The sequence below is a fragment of the Benincasa hispida genome, unplaced genomic scaffold (assembly GCF_009727055.1).
Source record: "Benincasa hispida cultivar B227 unplaced genomic scaffold, ASM972705v1 Contig384, whole genome shotgun sequence".
Classification (NCBI taxonomy): domain Eukaryota; kingdom Viridiplantae; phylum Streptophyta; class Magnoliopsida; order Cucurbitales; family Cucurbitaceae; genus Benincasa; species Benincasa hispida.
This window is the reverse complement of record NW_024064828.1, coordinates 826,926-844,446: the sequence shown is the minus strand read 5'-3', so window position 1 is coordinate 844,446 and position 17,521 is coordinate 826,926. Positions and strand designations below refer to the sequence as shown.

The following is a 17,521-nucleotide window of genomic DNA, read 5'->3' as shown; positions in this document are numbered from 1 at the left end:
AAAAAAAATAGTGATTACTAATTCATATCACTCATTAAGAAAGCTTTTTTTTTTTTTGTTCGTTCTTTAACTCTATATATAGTGTTGCACAAAAAACACATACATAGTGATTGTTGCAAAGTATAAAAATCACATCCCAAAAAATAAAAATAGAAAAATTGTGCAGAATGGCCAAACGAGATATTCAATTAAAAATGCGACCAGTTTTTTTAATTTTATGATTTATGGCCAATGTTATGTGTAGGATCCATCTGTGCATTTTCAATTCTACCCCACAAGACTTTCATCAAGTAGTTATATCTTCTCACAATCTTTGCAAATCTACAATTTATCTTTCTTCTAATTTCTTTTCGATTTCAAGAATCAGATTCTTCATCTTCCTTCTTTGTCCAAAACTCATTTTCTTCTCAATTGAAAGGAAAAAAACAACGAGAACGGATCTTCTTCTTCTCCCAGTCTTAAGTTATCAACTATTCAACTGAACTTTCAAATATTTTCTTCGAGCTTCTTCTCAGGCAATAAGGCAAAATGGTTTTCTTAATCAAGGAATCGAAACATTTCAATTTAGAACAAATCAAACAATTCGGTATGATGCATAAAATTTACTATTAAAATCTGCGATTGGACTCATCTTCTATTAGTTTTGATATATGTATCGTGGTTGATAATGTTGGTGATGAGTGTTAAGATAGCACAGTAAAGATCTGAAGCCCATTTACATTAAAGCCCAATTGTATTCAAGCTCTGCCCATCTATGTAAAAGTCAATAAGTACTTGTAATTCCTTTTGTTAATACTCATTCGAGAGAGATTAAATGAAATTCAAGAAATCAGATTCCATTCTGAATTTCAAATATGAATTCTAAAAGGTTTGCGATATGGAGGTGTTTCAAAGGATTGAATGAGGTATATTAGAAGATTGGAGATGAGTATGAAAGGTTGAAGATGGAAGGGTGTATGATTTCTCCTTGGAATATGGAAGGTATGTGTGGGGAGATATGTTAGTTTTTGCCCGTATTTTATGCTACTATTGATTTGATTTTAAGTTGATTTGAGTCTTGTTTTCGATTATGCAGGTTAAGGTTTATTCATTTGAAACCACTGTATATGCAAATCTTTATAATTTATTTTGGTTATCAATGTAGATTTTAGGAAGATTTTCGATCCTATATTTTCAATTCAAAGTAATTTCGTAGTACAATATGACTCCCTTTAATTATATTTTTAGTTGTTAAAAGGTATTTTTTTTAGTTATTAGAAGATATAAGATTTAAATTGTATGGGTATTTTGTTTTAGGGAAATTTTCAAATATAGAGAAAATGAACCAAAATATTTACAGTAAAATATCACAATCTATTTGTCATTGACTACAATAGACTAGAGATAGAAATAGGTAGTAGTTTATCCTTATCTATCGCTGGTGACATTTTGCTATTAGTTATAAATATTTTGTGATATTTGCTATTAATTGTAAATATTTTTAACAATTATTTTCCTTTGTTTTACTAAAAGACTAATGAAGCATTTTTAAGCGTGGAATGCTATAAATATGAAAGGGATGAGGAACATAAGACAAAACATAAACACCCATCCTATAAATATGAAAAAAGATAATTAATAAAGCATAGAGGGTTTGGTCATTAATAAATAAGTGGGTATATGAAATATGATGGAAAATCTTATATTAGGTTTTATTCTTCACATATATAATATTAGTATTTTTGCAGCCAAGTTAGATATATACTTCTTTTGACACAATTTTTAAAACTTGTATAGTATCCACCTAATTTTATGTTAGGTGATATATTTGTTTGTTAATTTGCTGTTAATAACGATCTTTTTACTTGTTTTTAGGAGTTTTTTTTCAGACGTTGATTCACTAAAATAAATCACTTAACATTCCTTAATTTGAGGGGTTTGTTTGTTTTTATTTTAATTTTAAATTTGTTAGTATTTTAGTTAGATATTTTATTAGGGGTACTTTTGATATTCGATAAATTCTATTAAAAGTTCTAAAGCAATCATTTGGACATTTATTTAAAGAAAAAGTTTGGTGGCTATTTTTTAAAAAGTGCATTAGGTTTTGGCTATTTGTCCAAAAAAAACCCCAAAAATAATTGTAAAATGAGTCCAACAAAATAATATGGTATGTTATCGTTGAAAAGTACTTGGAAAAAAAATACTAGTAACTTAAATATCATATTTTGTAAATAGAAATAAAATTTGTTCCACAAATTCTTAAAAATGTCTTGAATTTTAAGTTACATTATTATTCTCCGTCCATTTGATCATTTTGGGATTTACCAATATATTGTTGAACATACACAAAATACATGCGATTAGATTAAAAATGCATATAATTGATTAAGTAAGAAAACTCTATATTTGGAGGTTTACGAAAGCAACCAATTCTCTAACTCTATAATGTTGCACAAAAATGCATATCTAAGAGTGATAGTTGCCAAGTATAGGCTACTGTCATGGTGACACACAAAAATACTGTCAACTTAGATACATGATTTTGAAAAAAAAAATGATGATGGGTTGATCAAATGCATTTTTCGAGGAGAAATTTACAAAACTAAAATAAGTTATTATATTATATGAATTGAATTAAAAATTAAAAAATTAAAAAAAAAAAAGATAGAAGGAATTGTATTAAAATTTAGGCTAAATTATACAAAATACCTTTGAACTTTGTATTTCGTGTAAAAATATCCCTAAATTTTCAAAAATACCTTCAAACTTTCAATAAATAGTTGAAAATACTTTAACGTTAGTTTTAAATAGAAACCGTTAATGTTATGTTTCAAAAGTATCTTTGAACTTTCAAAAGTTTCAAAAATATCATTACTATTAATGTATGAACATAAACCGTTAATACTTTGTTGCATACGTACCTATAAACTTTCGAAAATTGCTTTAGTACCCTTACTAAAAAAATAAAATAAAAATGTTCTTACCATTTATCAGCACCTTATGACCTCATCCATTTTCTTTCTTTCCCCTAATTTAATCTATGACCTATCACTTCTCTATTTTCTTTCTTCCCTCTTACTCTCCTTGTTAATTGTTTAATCTTTTATTTATCTCATTAAAAAATATTACCCCTTTAAGGTATATAGATTATAACAAAAAGAAAGAGAATAATGGAAGTACCAAGGGGACCTTAGGGGTTATACATTTTCACGTGAGTAGTTGAATGACGTTAATAACCAAATATGTTATTTTTGTATTTGGCTAGCTATTTATAGTTTTGGTAAGTTTTAAGTGAAGATCTTTATTTTTGGAGTTTTGTGGGATTTTATATTTTAACTTGAAGTTATGGTTTATATTTTATTATGATAAAATTAGCGTAAGAATTGGACAGATGAGAGAAAAATGAGAGTATCTACATGCAAAAAGATGATATCTATATAATTTGTTTTAAATTTCGTACTAAATTTTCTTTATACACAAGTTTGTAAAATTATATTTATACACAAGTTTGTTTGGCTTACTATACACTTAAAATTTTTATATTAAAATGTCAAATTACTATAAAAGAAGACTATTAAACTCTATGAATTGGTTGCTGGCATGCTAGAGAGTTGGTCATAGGTGATCTTCAGAGTTGGCTGCTAGAGGTAGCGTTGCCAAATTGGACGTCATAGGCAGTTTTTACTCCAGTTGCCCACCAGAGGTGGTGGTTGGTATCCATCGTCAAAGGTGAATGTCGAAGTTGGTCGCCAACGGAGTTATTGAAAATATTGGAGTGATGGAGAATTGATTATTTTTACCACTGAATTGTAAATAGTGTTACTGTAGCAAAAGAATAGTTAAAATAATTGTTACTCATCATCTTAACACCCATGACCCACCCCAAACGATAGCCTACTCGACACATTTTTTGTTCTATATCGATTCCTCTGAATGCACCCTAAATGCTTATGTTATGTTATGACCAACTATTGGCCCAAACCAAGTATTGCTCAACTTGAATTTTGTGTTCGAACTTGGTCTTTTTGGTAGATAATTTGAAAACAAAATTTTGAAAACAGTTGATTTAATAAAAAAAAAATAGTTATATTTCATACTTATATGTGTTTGGTAGAAGATTCAGAAATTAAATGTAAATTCAAGTAATTTTTCAAAAGATATTTGATAATATATTTATAAACTATAACACTAACTATAGTTAACAATAAATATTAGATTGAATATAAAATATTATTACTAATTAACTTATGAACTGTTTTATGCAAAAAAAATTTGTATGATTTTTTATTTTTAATATCATAAAATATATAATATAATAATAAATATTTTAATTTAACACAAATAATTTATAACGTAATTTATATTTATATTTTCTAATATAATTCTACTTTTTAAACTTTCAAATTCAAAATCGGATAAACTAAAGACGTAAAAATGTAGACCCCGTTTGATAATTATTTTGTTTTTTTTTGTTTTTTGTTTTTGAAAATTAAGTCTATGGATACGCTTTCTACTTCCAAATTTCTTCATTTGTTATCTATTTAAAAACCGAGCAAAAATTTGAGAACTAAAAATAATAGCTTTCAAAAAGTTATTTTTGTTTTTGAAATTTGGATAAGAATTCAACCATTGTACTTAAAAAAATATGCAAATCATGGTAAGAAATATAGATGAAATAGCCTTAAATGTCAAAAACCAAACGGGACCGTAATTTTTCAAAATTTGTACTATTTGGATCATAAAATCCAAAAACAGTTTTCGAAAATAGAATCCAAATTGCGTACCCCACACATATTCAATGAACTTAATGAATCTGAAAACATAAAATAAAATTTGGATTGCGTACGAAAGCACTAAGCTTACAATTTTCTGTACAATAAATCTGTAAATTAAAAGAAAACAATGTCAAATAGTTGAAAGAGCTATTAGATAAGTTCCGGAAAAAAGATGGGAACGCCTTAGTAGACTTCATGCACGAATGGAATCAACAATAATAGGGGCGTGGGTCCTCTTTCTCTTGGGCAACTACTCCCAAACCATACTAAATGCTGGCAAGGACACCACATCTATCGACAGGGCTAACTGCGCCCGTTGACTCTAGTTCCCTTAAAAAGTCGTTACTTAATAAGGATTTGTTACACGTGATATAGTAGGCCTGAGGCCCTTGCGAATCAAATTGAAACTTATACCTATCAAACAAAGTTTAAAATATTGAACTTAATTTATAGTATAACAAGCCAAATTTAACTATCGATAAACTGTAATTGACATCATCTTCCTCCAACAATCAATCCCCAATCTCGCGGTTGAACCAAATAAAACAAAAAATTAGAACCGACTCTGCTTTGACTAAGAACTAGAAGAACACCATAATGGATTTGCGATTTCATTGGCCTTAGTTGAGAATCAAAAATCTTCCTTAATCTTTCTAAATTCTTGACAAAATATCAGAGATGGCTATCGCAATGTTATTGTAGCACTTCCAAACTCCTTCTACATCTTTATCTCTCGCCGCATAATCCATCTGCAAAAAACACTTCAATCAGAGAAGAAGATCCATATGAAATCGAAGAACACAAAATTCTTCGCGATTTCACTTCAAATCAAGACAAGAAGCCATTGAAGAGCTTTCAAACAATCGAACTTACTCGCGTAACATTGTTGAAGAGAACAGAATATAGTTTCCTAAGCGCAGGCCTCTCCGCAGGCGGTTTGTATTCGATTATAGTGTACAGATCTTGCTTCAGCAGCGGCGAACTGCTTCTCAACCGCTTCTGAGCTTCCTTCCAAGCCTCCGATTCGATTAAGCTTCTCACCTGCAAAAGCGCTTCCGCATGGCTTCTGATTCCGCTCTCAGCCTCGTCCAAGCTCTGCTCCGGCGCGATCAATTTCAGATCCAAAGCATTCGCCAATTCCACGGGTGTCGCGGTTACTGACGACGCCATTAAAGCTATGAATCCCAGCCCTAGCCTTCTGCTTATGTTTGTGGCGTTAATAGAACAATTCGGTGTGGTGTTGAACGATTGGAAGGAGATTGTGGGACGAAAGGAAGAGAAAGGGATGCGATTAGTGAGGTTTGAGACTGAGATTGGGAGTAATTCCGCCATTGGAGTACAGAGTGAAGCTTTTTGCTAACTGTATCTTTGTATGGATGTGAGATGCTAGGAATGTGCCACGTAAGCAAGGGATGGTTTTACCCATTCAAAAAATTTGGGTGGTCGGTTTAAATCTTATTTGCTCCTTGAATTTTGAAAAATATTCTATTTTCAACCCTAAATTTTTAAAATAGTTTACTTTAATCCATAGACTTTGAATATTATTTTATTTCAATCTCTAAATTTTAAAAAATATTTGTTTTAGTCTCTAAACTTTTAAAGATTGCTTATTTTGGTTCTTTATATATTAATTCTTTTTTTAACTTTTCAACAAAATGACGAGATGACTTGTATTTTTTAATGACTAGACTATCAAATAAGTTAGCTACGTTAAAAAATCTAGAGTTTCAATTTTGAAGCTGACAAAGAGAGAATGTAATTGACTTTTTTAGTTCAAAATTTTGATACTTTAGCATGTTGGTTGTTGACATTTTACTTCATATTTATCTTGCTTAATACATCTAGAGCCGAGTAATAAAAAAATACAAGCTTCTTCGTTTTTCTGTTGAAGAGTTAACATAATTTCAATAGTAAAGATTAAAATAAACACTTTTTAAAAGTTTACGGACAATAATTAATGTTTTTTGAAGTTTAGTCGTCGAAAGTGTATATTTTCATCAACATTTATTGTTTTTAAAAGTTCAATATTGGCATGAATTGATATTTCCATAATCAGGTACCTATGATACATAAAAAAAAAAAAAAAGCAACACAATGTAAATATAATATAAATAATAGATATGTTAACTTGTTTAAAAATTATAAAAGTTTTCTATATTATCATACTAAAAATTTTTGCAGTTAAGAGTAGAGTGCAAAAAAGAAATAAGGACACCTTGTACTGCTCTTATCAAGTTTACTTTTTTCTTGGAGGTTCAATTTTAACCTTTTTAACTTGTCAAGTAAAATTTTATGAGATGCAATTTCAATTATCAAATAAGTTGTCTAAAAATATCATTAACAAAGCTTTTCTCTTATGAATGTTCGATGCATTATAAAACAGATATACAATTTGAAATTGATAAAACTTTATAGAAGAACGACAATAGAGCTGATTTTTTATAAGAGAATTGACTTAAGATCCATCTCATTCTTAAGGGATATGAGTTTTTTTTTTTTTTTTTTTTATAATCCTAAATAATTTAGGATTAAATTTGATCAATTCAATCATAATTGGCCCTAGACTTATTTGAGGTCGCGCCTACTTTATTTTGGACTCCTTTCATAGTTTTTTTTCTAGCATATGACCTATTTCGTCACATCCAAGTCTACTCATAACATTAGCCCGCCCCCAATTTGGAATTCTAATTTAGGTTTCAAGTCTTTACAAGTTAATCTCCGTGTTGTACCTTTTATTGTACGTTTGTACATGCTTCTCTCTTTTGATTTGGAATTTTGGGAATCCATCTCTCCTGCATCCTCTCGCCTAAGGATTAGGCTTCTTTAATATTGAATTATAGGGGTTTGATTCACCCAAATTTTCCACCATAGGAGCTTTCCCTGAGTATGATTGAGAACTAGTTTAGAGTGATTTTTCTTCTTTTCTTGTTCTTTTCTTTGATAAGAGGGTTATCTCCCTCCCTCTTTGTGACAAATATTTCATCCAATTGAAGCCCCATGTCACCGTTATTTCTTGTGATTGTTCTTGTTTGCTTTTTCTATTTGGTTTTTGTTATGGGTGTCCCATGTATTTTACTAGATCATGAACAAGTTCTATCCGATCTTGATTTTCTCTTGTTCTTCAATTTTTAGTGCAAAAGTAGAACACACTTGTTTCCACAAATGATGCCAACTATTGATGTCAAAATTTGAATAGGAAAATGAGTTTGACCTTCACGTGATATCAATGCTAAATTTGTAGGAGGTGAATATAAGTTGCAAAACAAAGAGAAACCTACACACCAATGTGATACTTACCATATACACTTCAATGTAGTCAGAGAGAGAGCGTAGAAACTTTTGAATTTGAGAGTGAAAATTAACTTATTTCTTTTGGAGCCATAATAATATATAGGACAAGTATCAATTTATACCTCGTAAATTTTGGGTTGCATCAATTAAAATTTTAAACTAATAATTGTTTCATTTTAGACCCTAAACTTAAGTATATCAATTTGCGCCCTCCTATTACTTTTAAAAAAATTATCCATGCATTGATACTCAAATATGTGTAGACTTCTTGAAATGTGGATTTTACCAAATGGAAGAAAACTTAAGATTTATATGATATAATTATAAGTTTCACACGAGTTCTTTCAAAACATGTAATGAAATTTATAAATTGACACTTACAAAAATTCAAGATTTAAAGTGATACAATTATTTGCAATGTTGAAGTTGATACAACTCTTTTAAGAATATAAATTGATATTTTCCTTGGTATATTTATAGGAAAAATTTCTTACTAGTCATGCATGGATGCCTCAAAAGCTATTTACAATGTAATATTCTTTTTATTTAAAAAAAAAAAACAAAAAAAAAACAAAAAACAAAAACAAAAACAAAAAGAACCCAGAATCGATAAATGCGAGATCATGCAAACGCTGAACACCAAAACCTTTAAAGTACATTAAAGGAAATAATAATAATAAAGATCAATTAACTCATCTAGGGACCATGCATGCCACTTTGGTGCTTGCTCCAAACAAAGTGAATAATCCTAATTCATAACGAGATTGGAATCAATTATAGGGAGAAGAAATTCCTCCCATGAAGAATTGATTTCCTAAATAAAATAAACTGAAACTAAAGCATAGAAATTAAGGATGCAATTTGATAAGCCATAAAGATAGACAACTAGCATGTCTCAAATCACATCCTAAGAATCTGCACACAATGAGATGTATGATATGTATCCAGCGATGTTTAAGAAAACAAAATGGCCAAGAAAGAGAGAGAGTTACCATAATCAACAGAGCAGCTCACGACGAATGCTAGAAATGTTCAACGTGTTATATTTCTTATCTAAGTAAACAACGTACATGTATTTTAACCACATAATCTTTGGAAATGATAACTGTTTTAGAGTACTTATAAGCAAAAGAAATTATGAATACAAAAGAGTTTACACACACTGATCTAATTTGAAGGCATTCCAACTGCATATCTAGTTTAATTGCGAGTTCCGAAGTAAACATCTCTCGAACCTTGCAACACAACTCCCTTACAAGTTCAATATTCTAGCGAACCAACAGACGGTAGTCCCGAAACATTTCCAGCTTCATTGCCACCACTGGTAAGTCGCTGACCAACGATAGGGTTGAAGGACTCGATTGCCTGTTCCCCTAGTTTCTGAAAGTCCTGGGGAGAAAGTATCTTGATATACCCGACATTATTGACAAATGCCCTGCAACATATTCACAATAAGTGTGGTGAACTTATTTCAAACTATATCAGAAACATAACATGCAGAACTAGCAGAGGGCCCGTAAATTAACATGCACAAAGTCAGAGAGAAGTGGGTAATTGCTGCCCAAATAAAAAGGTTGAACAAATAGATTGAACTCAGAACATAACCTACACAAAATTCTTCACTTTCTGTTTTCTTTCATAGAAAAGCTTTAGAGAGCAATTCGAGAGAGGTAACGAGAAGAGCTTGAAATTCTAGGAACAACGGTACCATGTTCACTTTAAGCATAAGCCTATAAAGGGGATGCATGGAACAAAGTATATGTCAGTTACTTACTCCCAAGGGTCATCTCCAAGGAGAAGTACATCATTCTCCCTGTCGACAAATACAAGCTGCCAGCCTGATCTATGAGGGTCTTCCAACTGTCCCTCGATTCCAAACATCTGAGCCAGCTCCTCTCGCAGCTCCTGATAGCTGCTGAACCGGGAGATGTCTAGTGAGCGCCCAACAGATCCGGATTTATAAACCTGCAACAAGAAGAGCTCTAAGCCAGCATACAACTAATAAAAACAGGATTTACCTCGTGTGTTTGCATGTTCGCACCTTCACAAATGTCCGAGTTGGATTTGATGGATCAATTTGCCCTGAGTTGTGCAACAACTCAGAAGAGTCTTGGACACAACTGTACAGAGAATTCTGAAATCCAGAATCTCCCAGTGGCATGGAGGATGAATCAGGACCAATTGATGGAGAAGCGTAAGTGGGCACATTAGAGGAAAGAAGAAGTCCAGATGAATCAATATTTACACCAAAAAGTGTAGGACTTGGAGAATCTGAATTACAATTTCCCAGCTCCAAAATTGAGTCTCTACCAGAAAATGGTGGAAATGACATTGAGTTCGGGTGAGCATCAACCTGTGAATGAGCATTCTTAGAAACAGGGGTTTGTTGAGGTAACTGCTCAGTTAGGATTGACTGCCCACTTCTGTAGATATTGGAAAAATTTCCCGTCCCTTCAGCACATGATGAAGCAAGTATATTTCTTCTCGAGGTAATGGATTCCGAGTAATTTGTGTTGGAATCCATAAGGTCTGTTCTGGGAAATGTGGGTGATGGCACATTTGAATGCCCACCCTGATGGAATTGATTGCTTTGAACCTGAATGGTATCATGATAAGTATGCTGTTGCTGGTTTGGCAGATCCTCAGGTTGATTTTGTAGAGTTTGCTGGAGAATATGTTGAGGTAGATTTTCTGCCATAACTTGGCTTGGTGCCTGCAGAATGTTCTGAGGCATGGATTGTTGAACCAATTGCTGTTGTTGCTGCTGCTGCTGCTGCTGCTGCTGTTGTTGCTGCTGTTGCATCTGCAACAGAGAGTTATGGAAGCCTGCCTGTTGAATATATTGGAAAGGTTGTTGAAGATGCATAATTTGCTGTCTCAGCATATCAACACCTCCAATGTTTGGCATTCCGGCAGCCAACATGGCTTGATACTGTTGATTATGATCATTTCCAAACATGGAAGAATCAAGTCTCTGCTGCAACCAGGGCAGGGATCCCACAGATTGCAAATTCAATGAGTGTAGACCCTGTTCCCCGACTCCTCCCCGAAGCCACATTAAGCCATTAGATGCATCATCTCTGTTATCTGTAAGAAACACAACATTACAAAAGAAAAAGGCGGTCATAAATCATGAGTACTTTGTGAAAACTTTTATATCCATGTAATGTTAAATTAACCAGTGCCGTAAGCATAAGCAATCCCTGCTAAATGACAACACAGTGCACCAAATTTCCCACAAAGGCATATAGAAAATGAAATGATAGAAGATATACAGATGAGCACCAAATAAAGCTCTGCTAAAATAGACATAATTATACTTCTTTAAGATAAAACATCATTATAAATGCAAGTAGATAAAAACATGGCTTGGAGATATTAAAGAATAGGCTCCAGTTGATATTCAAATAGACTCACTGGTGGGTAGATTTAGTTTAGCAGCGTTGTTATATATCATCTAACAATCATCAATCACAGTTTAGTGGAGCAAATGAGAATCTTTAGCTTTCCTCCAATCAAATCTTTAGCCTTTTTGTTATATGATATAAAGCTCTCAAGGTTTGAAGCTCTCTCAACCCCTTTTACTTCTTTGTTGATAGCCGATTGGATTGTTTGCAGGCAGGGCTCACCTCAATACAAAGCCCAAGTTCTCTAAACCAAGGAGCCAATGCCATCAGATGTGGAGCAGGATTAAAAGAGTCCATACTTGTTGATGGGTAAAAATCATACAAATCTTCTCCCGGATGTTCATGTAGAGAGTGAGGTGAGTACGGCATTGGGCTAGAAAGATAGGCTTCAGTCGGCGTCAGATGAAAGGGCAATGATGGCAGTGGAATGTTTCTTAGTTTAGTTGATATCAAACGATTTCTATTTCTTTTCAGCACTAATATTGGTTGTATGTGGATTGTATTTGGTTGTTATCTTTTTCGGTTGTAACTGTGTGAATTGATTTGGATATATCAACTTCTTGTTGAGTTGGGATTTGAAATCACCACACCGACAAAATTGTGGTGTGATAATCAAGTAGCACTTCATATTGCGTGAAACCAGTATTTCATGAGAGGGTTTAAGCTCAAAATCCCCCAAAATCAAACCCCCTCCCCTCCCTCCAACCCCTCAAACAAACTTCACACAAAAACACTCGAACCAAACAAATTCAAACCTCAATCCACACATCAAAAGGCAATCATCCGTACTAGATCCCTCCAAGAGAGAGAAAAAAAAAAACCACGAAAGCAAACAACAATCAAGTGAGGAAACTGAGAAAGATGAGATAAATTAAACCCCAAAAAAACCCCTTCACTGACAAGCAATTTTAGAGTAAGCCGGTACACCACAATCAGACTGACTGAGAATGTCAATCAGTACATTTTCATGAAAGGACTAAAGATATTGAAGTTGATTTCCATTTTGTACGTGAGAAAATTCAACAAGGGACTAGAGAACAATTAGGAGATAGCTTCACAAAAGCATTGGATGGAACACGTATAGATTATCTATGTAACAAGTTGGACATGATTAACATATATGCTCCAACTTGAGGGGGAGTGTTATAGTTCTATTGTTAGGATTTTCCACTACTGTAAATATTTTGTTATATTTCTCTCTTTTTCTATGCTTTGTACACTTGTATATATTCATATCTTTGGTGAATGAATAGAGTATTTTGATTCTCTCTCAAACCTAAGGGTTTTACACAATTCGTAATTGACTTGTCAAGGGTTATCAAGAGTAGAAGCGACATGTGCAGAGGGTGATGGCACCCTCTGACCCTTATTCATCAATCTTCTGCATTCACGTTTCGTAACTTCCAAGCTGAAGTTGGAACTCAGTTTAGTGGTGCTCTTAAAATCCTACAGACCGATAATGCTAAGGAATATTTCTCTCATACTCCAGTCTTATTTAGATGTCATGGCATTCTTCATCAATCTTCTTGTGTCGATACTCCATCTCAAATTGGGGTTGTAGAACGAAAGAATTGTCATCTCCTTGAGACAGCCAGAGCTTTGATGTTTCAGATGCATGTTCCAAAAGCCTTTTGGGTTGATGCTGTTTCCACAACTTGTTTCTTAATAAATCACATGCCCTCTTCCATTCTTAAGGGTGAGATACCTTTTCATACTTTATGCCCCAAGCAACATTTGTTTCTCATTCCACCCAAAATATTTGGTTGTACTTGCTTTATTCGGGATGTTCGGTCTCAACATACCAAGCTGAATCTAAAGTCCTTAAAATGTATTTTCCTTGGTGATTCCCGTGTTCAAAAGTGGTATCGGTGTTATTGTCCTAGTCTAAATAAATATTTCGTCTCTCCTGATGTCACGTTTTTTTAACATTCCTCATTTTTTTCATCACCGTCTTTCTCTTCGATAAGAGTTAGGGGGAGCATAAGGAATTAGAAGATGATTTCCTTGTCTACACGGTTATTTATCCTTCCGATCCTCTTCCTGATTCATCTCTACCTGTAGCTAACTCTACTTTTCAACCATTGTTAAGGTCTATACTTGATGACAACCTCCTTCAGTTCCATGCCCTGTACCAGAGACTTCTGTCTCCTTCAGTTCCATGCCCTATACCACAGTCTTCTTCGTCATTGGATCCAGAAACAAGTTATGATCTTCCTACTGCTCTTTATAAAGGTAAACGTACATGTGCTCATCCTATTTCTTCTTGTGTTTCATATAACCATTTGTTGCCTTCCACATGTTCATTCATTGCATCCTTAAAGTCTGTATCCATCCCTAAAACTGTTCATGAGGCTTTGTCTCATCCTAGTTGGTGTGCCGCAATGGTGGAGGAGATGACTGCCTTAGATGATAATTGTACTTGGGATTTAGTTTCTCCCCCTACAGGAAAGAAAGCTATCGGTTGCAAATGGGTGTTTGCAGTTAAAGTTAATCTTGATAGTTCTGTTGCTCAGTTAAAAGCGTGCCTTGTAGCGAAAGGCTAAGCACAAACTTATGGCGTTGACTATGCTGATACTTTTTCTCCTGTAGCAAAAATGGCATATGTGAGGTTGTTTATTTCATTAGCTTCAATCAATCATTGGCCTTTACATCGGCTTGATTATTCAAAATGCATTCGTTCATGGTGATCTTCAAGAAGAGATGTATATAGAGCAACCACTAGGGTTTGTTGCTCAGGGGAGAATGGAACGATGTGTCGCCTTCGTAAATCTTTGTATGGATTAAAGCAGAGTCCACGGGCTTGGTTTGGTAAATTTAGTCAGGTGATTGAAAGCTTTGGAATGTGGAAGAGCACGTTAGATCATTCGATCTTTTTTAAGAGATCTGAGGGTGGTGTCATCTTGTTAATCGTATATGTGGATGATATTGTGATTACTAGTGATGACTTTACGTATCCAGTCCCTAAAGACCTTTCTTTATAGTCGATTCTATACAAAAGATTTGGACATGTTGAAATACTTCTTAGGAATTGAGATAATAAGAAACAAGAAAAGAATACTATTATCACAGAGAAAATATGTACTTGACTTGTTGACTGAAACAGGAAAGCTAGGGGCTAAACCATGTAGTACCTCAATGATGCCCAACTTACAGCTCACAAAAGATGGAGAATTGTTAAAGGATCCTGAAAGTTATAGGAGGTTAGTGGGAAAACTTAATTACCTTACAATGACTCGACCCGACATAGCCTATTCAGTAAGTATTGTGAGTCAGTACATGTCATGCCCTACAATTGATCATTCTGTTGCATTGGAACAGATTCTGTGTTATCTGAAGGGTGCTCCCGGGCGTGGTTTACTATATAAGGATTATGGTCATACTAATATCGAATGTTTCTCAGACGCTGATTGGGTAGGATCTAAAGAAGACAAAAGATCAACCTCAGGGTATTGTGTTTTTGTTGGTGGTAATTTGATTTCTTGGAATAATAATAAGCAAAATGTGGTGTCACGTTCAAGTGCGGAATCAGAATATAGAGCAATAGCACAGTCTTTGTGGGAATTGATTTGAGTTGGGATTTGAAATCACCACCCCGACAAAGTTGTGTGAAAATTAAGGATTCAAGCAGCACTTCATATTGCGTCTAATCCAGTATTTCATGAAAGGACTAAACATATTGAAGTTGATCGTCATTTTGTATGTGAGAAAATTCAACAAGGGTTGGTATCTACAGGATATGTGAAGACTGAAGAACAATTAGGAGATATCTTCACAAACGCATTGGATGAAACACGTACAGATTATCTATGTAACAAGTTGGGCATGATTAACATATATGTTCCAACTTGAGGGGAGTGTTATAGTTCTATTGTTAGGGTTTTCCATTATTGTAAATATTTTGTTATATTTCTTTCCTTTTCTATGCTTTATACACTTGTATATATTCATATCTTTGGTGAATGAACAGAGTATTTTGATTCTCTTTCAAACCTAAGAGTTTTACAGGTCATAATTTCTATATTTTGTTTCTTTGTTTCTTTGTAATTTGAGCATTAGTCCCTTTCCATTTTATCAATGAAAACGGTTTTCATTTTCCAGGGAGGAAAAAAAAAATCTAAAGTCTACATCTAACATGTGGAATGTGTTAACAGAGCTTAAATGTAAAACCTTCCTAACAGAGCTTAAATGTAAATAATTTACATGTGGAATGTGCTAAAAAATAGGATACGTAGATACAGATGAAATAAACCATAAAAAGAGAATCCAAAAACAAAGTAGAGAATATGCTGGTACAGATAGGATATATTCCATTTAAGAAAGAAAATCCACAAACAAAATAGAGATGTGCGGATACAAAAAAGAGAACCCACAAACTCTATATCTAACATTTTAAAATCTGGAACTAGAAGCCCAAGTTAATATTGGGTACTGGAAATCTTTTTAAAACGGCCAGCAAAGATAATGCAAAATGACTGTGAGTGATGCCAAAATGACTCAGTTCCCACTCATGCCAACTCCCCTTCTTTATCCTCAAGCCTCTAAAAAGACTACAATCATCAAGCAGTAAACCAAAATCAATTCATTTGATGCCCAAAAGAGAAATAACTTCAATCCACTTAAATTTGCCATATAAAGAATATGAATTACAAAGCATCATAAACTTCAGAAAAAAGTTTGGACACCTATTGCAGAGGACCGAAAATGAATTTAGTAGATAGAAAACAAATACCATGAACAGAAGAGACTCCAGGATGCCATGGACGTTTGAGTCTAAGTGGAAACAGAGACGGATACATAGGAAATGTAGTCAAAGGCTCAATTTCCCACAATGATACCCTTGGCTGCCTCTCCCCAGCTGTTGACTCATCCCACCCTACCTGAACAAGGAAAAACACAAAAATGAACCAAACAGTCAAAGGTCTGAATGGAATGGGATTTTGGATGGTGCCACCTGATACTGTGAGTTAATTTAAATTTTTTATTATTATTATTATTACTACTTTCAAAAAAGGAACATGCGCCTATAAAATTTAAAACAGTGCCTTAAAAGATTTGTTCTAAATTTCCAAGTCTTTCAGATGCTGACATTTCCAACCTACATACAAGACAGGACGACATGTGGAACAACTCTCTATTACTAGCTAATTCTAAGGGTTAAGGAAGCATTGCAGGAATTAACTTAATAAAATGTTGTGCTTCTGCATTAGATGAGATCAAGAATTAACCCCCTTGATTATTCACAAAAACTTCATAGTAGATTAGCTAACACCTATTTGCTGAAATTTCAGAACCAAATGATCTGAGCATCCTAAACTAGGAATTTCATTTCCAATAATATTTTTTCTATATACTAACAAATACTATTTAAACTTCAAATACATTTCCTTAAGTGCATCAGAGCATATAATATCACAGAAGTCACGTTTTCAGACCACCAACAGTACAGCCATGTTGCCAGTAAAATAAGTTAATCGAACGAAAATACTAAGGAATCCACTACACAACTTGTAATCAGGGTTTGGGAAGGCATCCCATCAAGACTATACATTTACTGAGCATGTTGTTCAGTTTTATTACATCATTCAACCCTCATGTACAGAAACTACTGCAAGAAAATTCAGTTCATGCAGATTTCAGCACGTGTACATATATGTAAGCTACTGCATGCTTGAAGACAGCGAAAGTTCTGAACAAAAGCCATTCATACTTGAGGTCACAATCTAAGCATGTGCTACTAGATAAAGTATTGAGAAATAACGTCATTGTAAATTTAGTAAGTGTTTTTGTGGAACCATCGTGGGAATAAAGCTGCAACACCTTGACAGAACGCCAATGAGAATTCGGCCAGCGAACAGGGTCGAGATCACTTATTCCAGTTATAGTACCCATGTACCTGACAATTCAACTATCCACATATTAGCATGCAGAAACATGCATATTGCGGTGAAAGATCCATAATAAAAGGTAATATTCTTAACCTCTACGGGTATATCATCTAGGATTCGGAAAAATCATGGATATCATGGAAACTTACAGAAATGTGTGCAATTCTTGATGAAACTTTAATGA

General features: G+C 33.5%; 2 protein-coding genes across 4 annotated transcripts in view; both read right to left on the bottom strand.

The window, feature by feature from the left end:
• Positions 1 to 5,200: 5,200 nt before the first annotated feature.
• Positions 5,201 to 6,238, bottom strand: LOC120069397 (psbQ-like protein 3, chloroplastic). Its single transcript, XM_039021139.1, has 2 exons — positions 5,628 to 6,238; positions 5,201 to 5,503 (listed from the first exon to the last, which is right to left on the bottom strand). The coding sequence occupies exons 1-2, from the start codon at positions 6,084 to 6,086 to the stop codon at positions 5,408 to 5,410; spliced, it is 555 nt and encodes a 184-aa protein (XP_038877067.1). The 5' UTR covers positions 6,087 to 6,238; the 3' UTR covers positions 5,201 to 5,407.
• A 2,827-nt stretch (positions 6,239 to 9,065) lies between these two features.
• Positions 9,066 to 17,521, bottom strand: part of LOC120069391 (auxin response factor 8) — a 33,772-nt gene continuing 25,316 nt past the window's right edge. For all 3 annotated transcript variants that reach the window (XM_039021130.1, XM_039021131.1, XM_039021132.1), the window contains exons 9-13: positions 17,270 to 17,345; positions 16,182 to 16,329; positions 10,087 to 11,132; positions 9,820 to 10,010; positions 9,066 to 9,480 (exon numbers count right to left, since the gene is read on the bottom strand). In XM_039021130.1, coding sequence (XP_038877058.1) covers positions 9,306 to 9,480; positions 9,820 to 10,010; positions 10,087 to 11,132; positions 16,182 to 16,329; positions 17,270 to 17,345 — 1,636 coding nt within the window. In that variant the 3' untranslated portion in view covers positions 9,066 to 9,305. The remainder of the gene's footprint in view (positions 9,481 to 9,819; positions 10,011 to 10,086; positions 11,133 to 16,181; positions 16,330 to 17,269; positions 17,346 to 17,521) is intronic.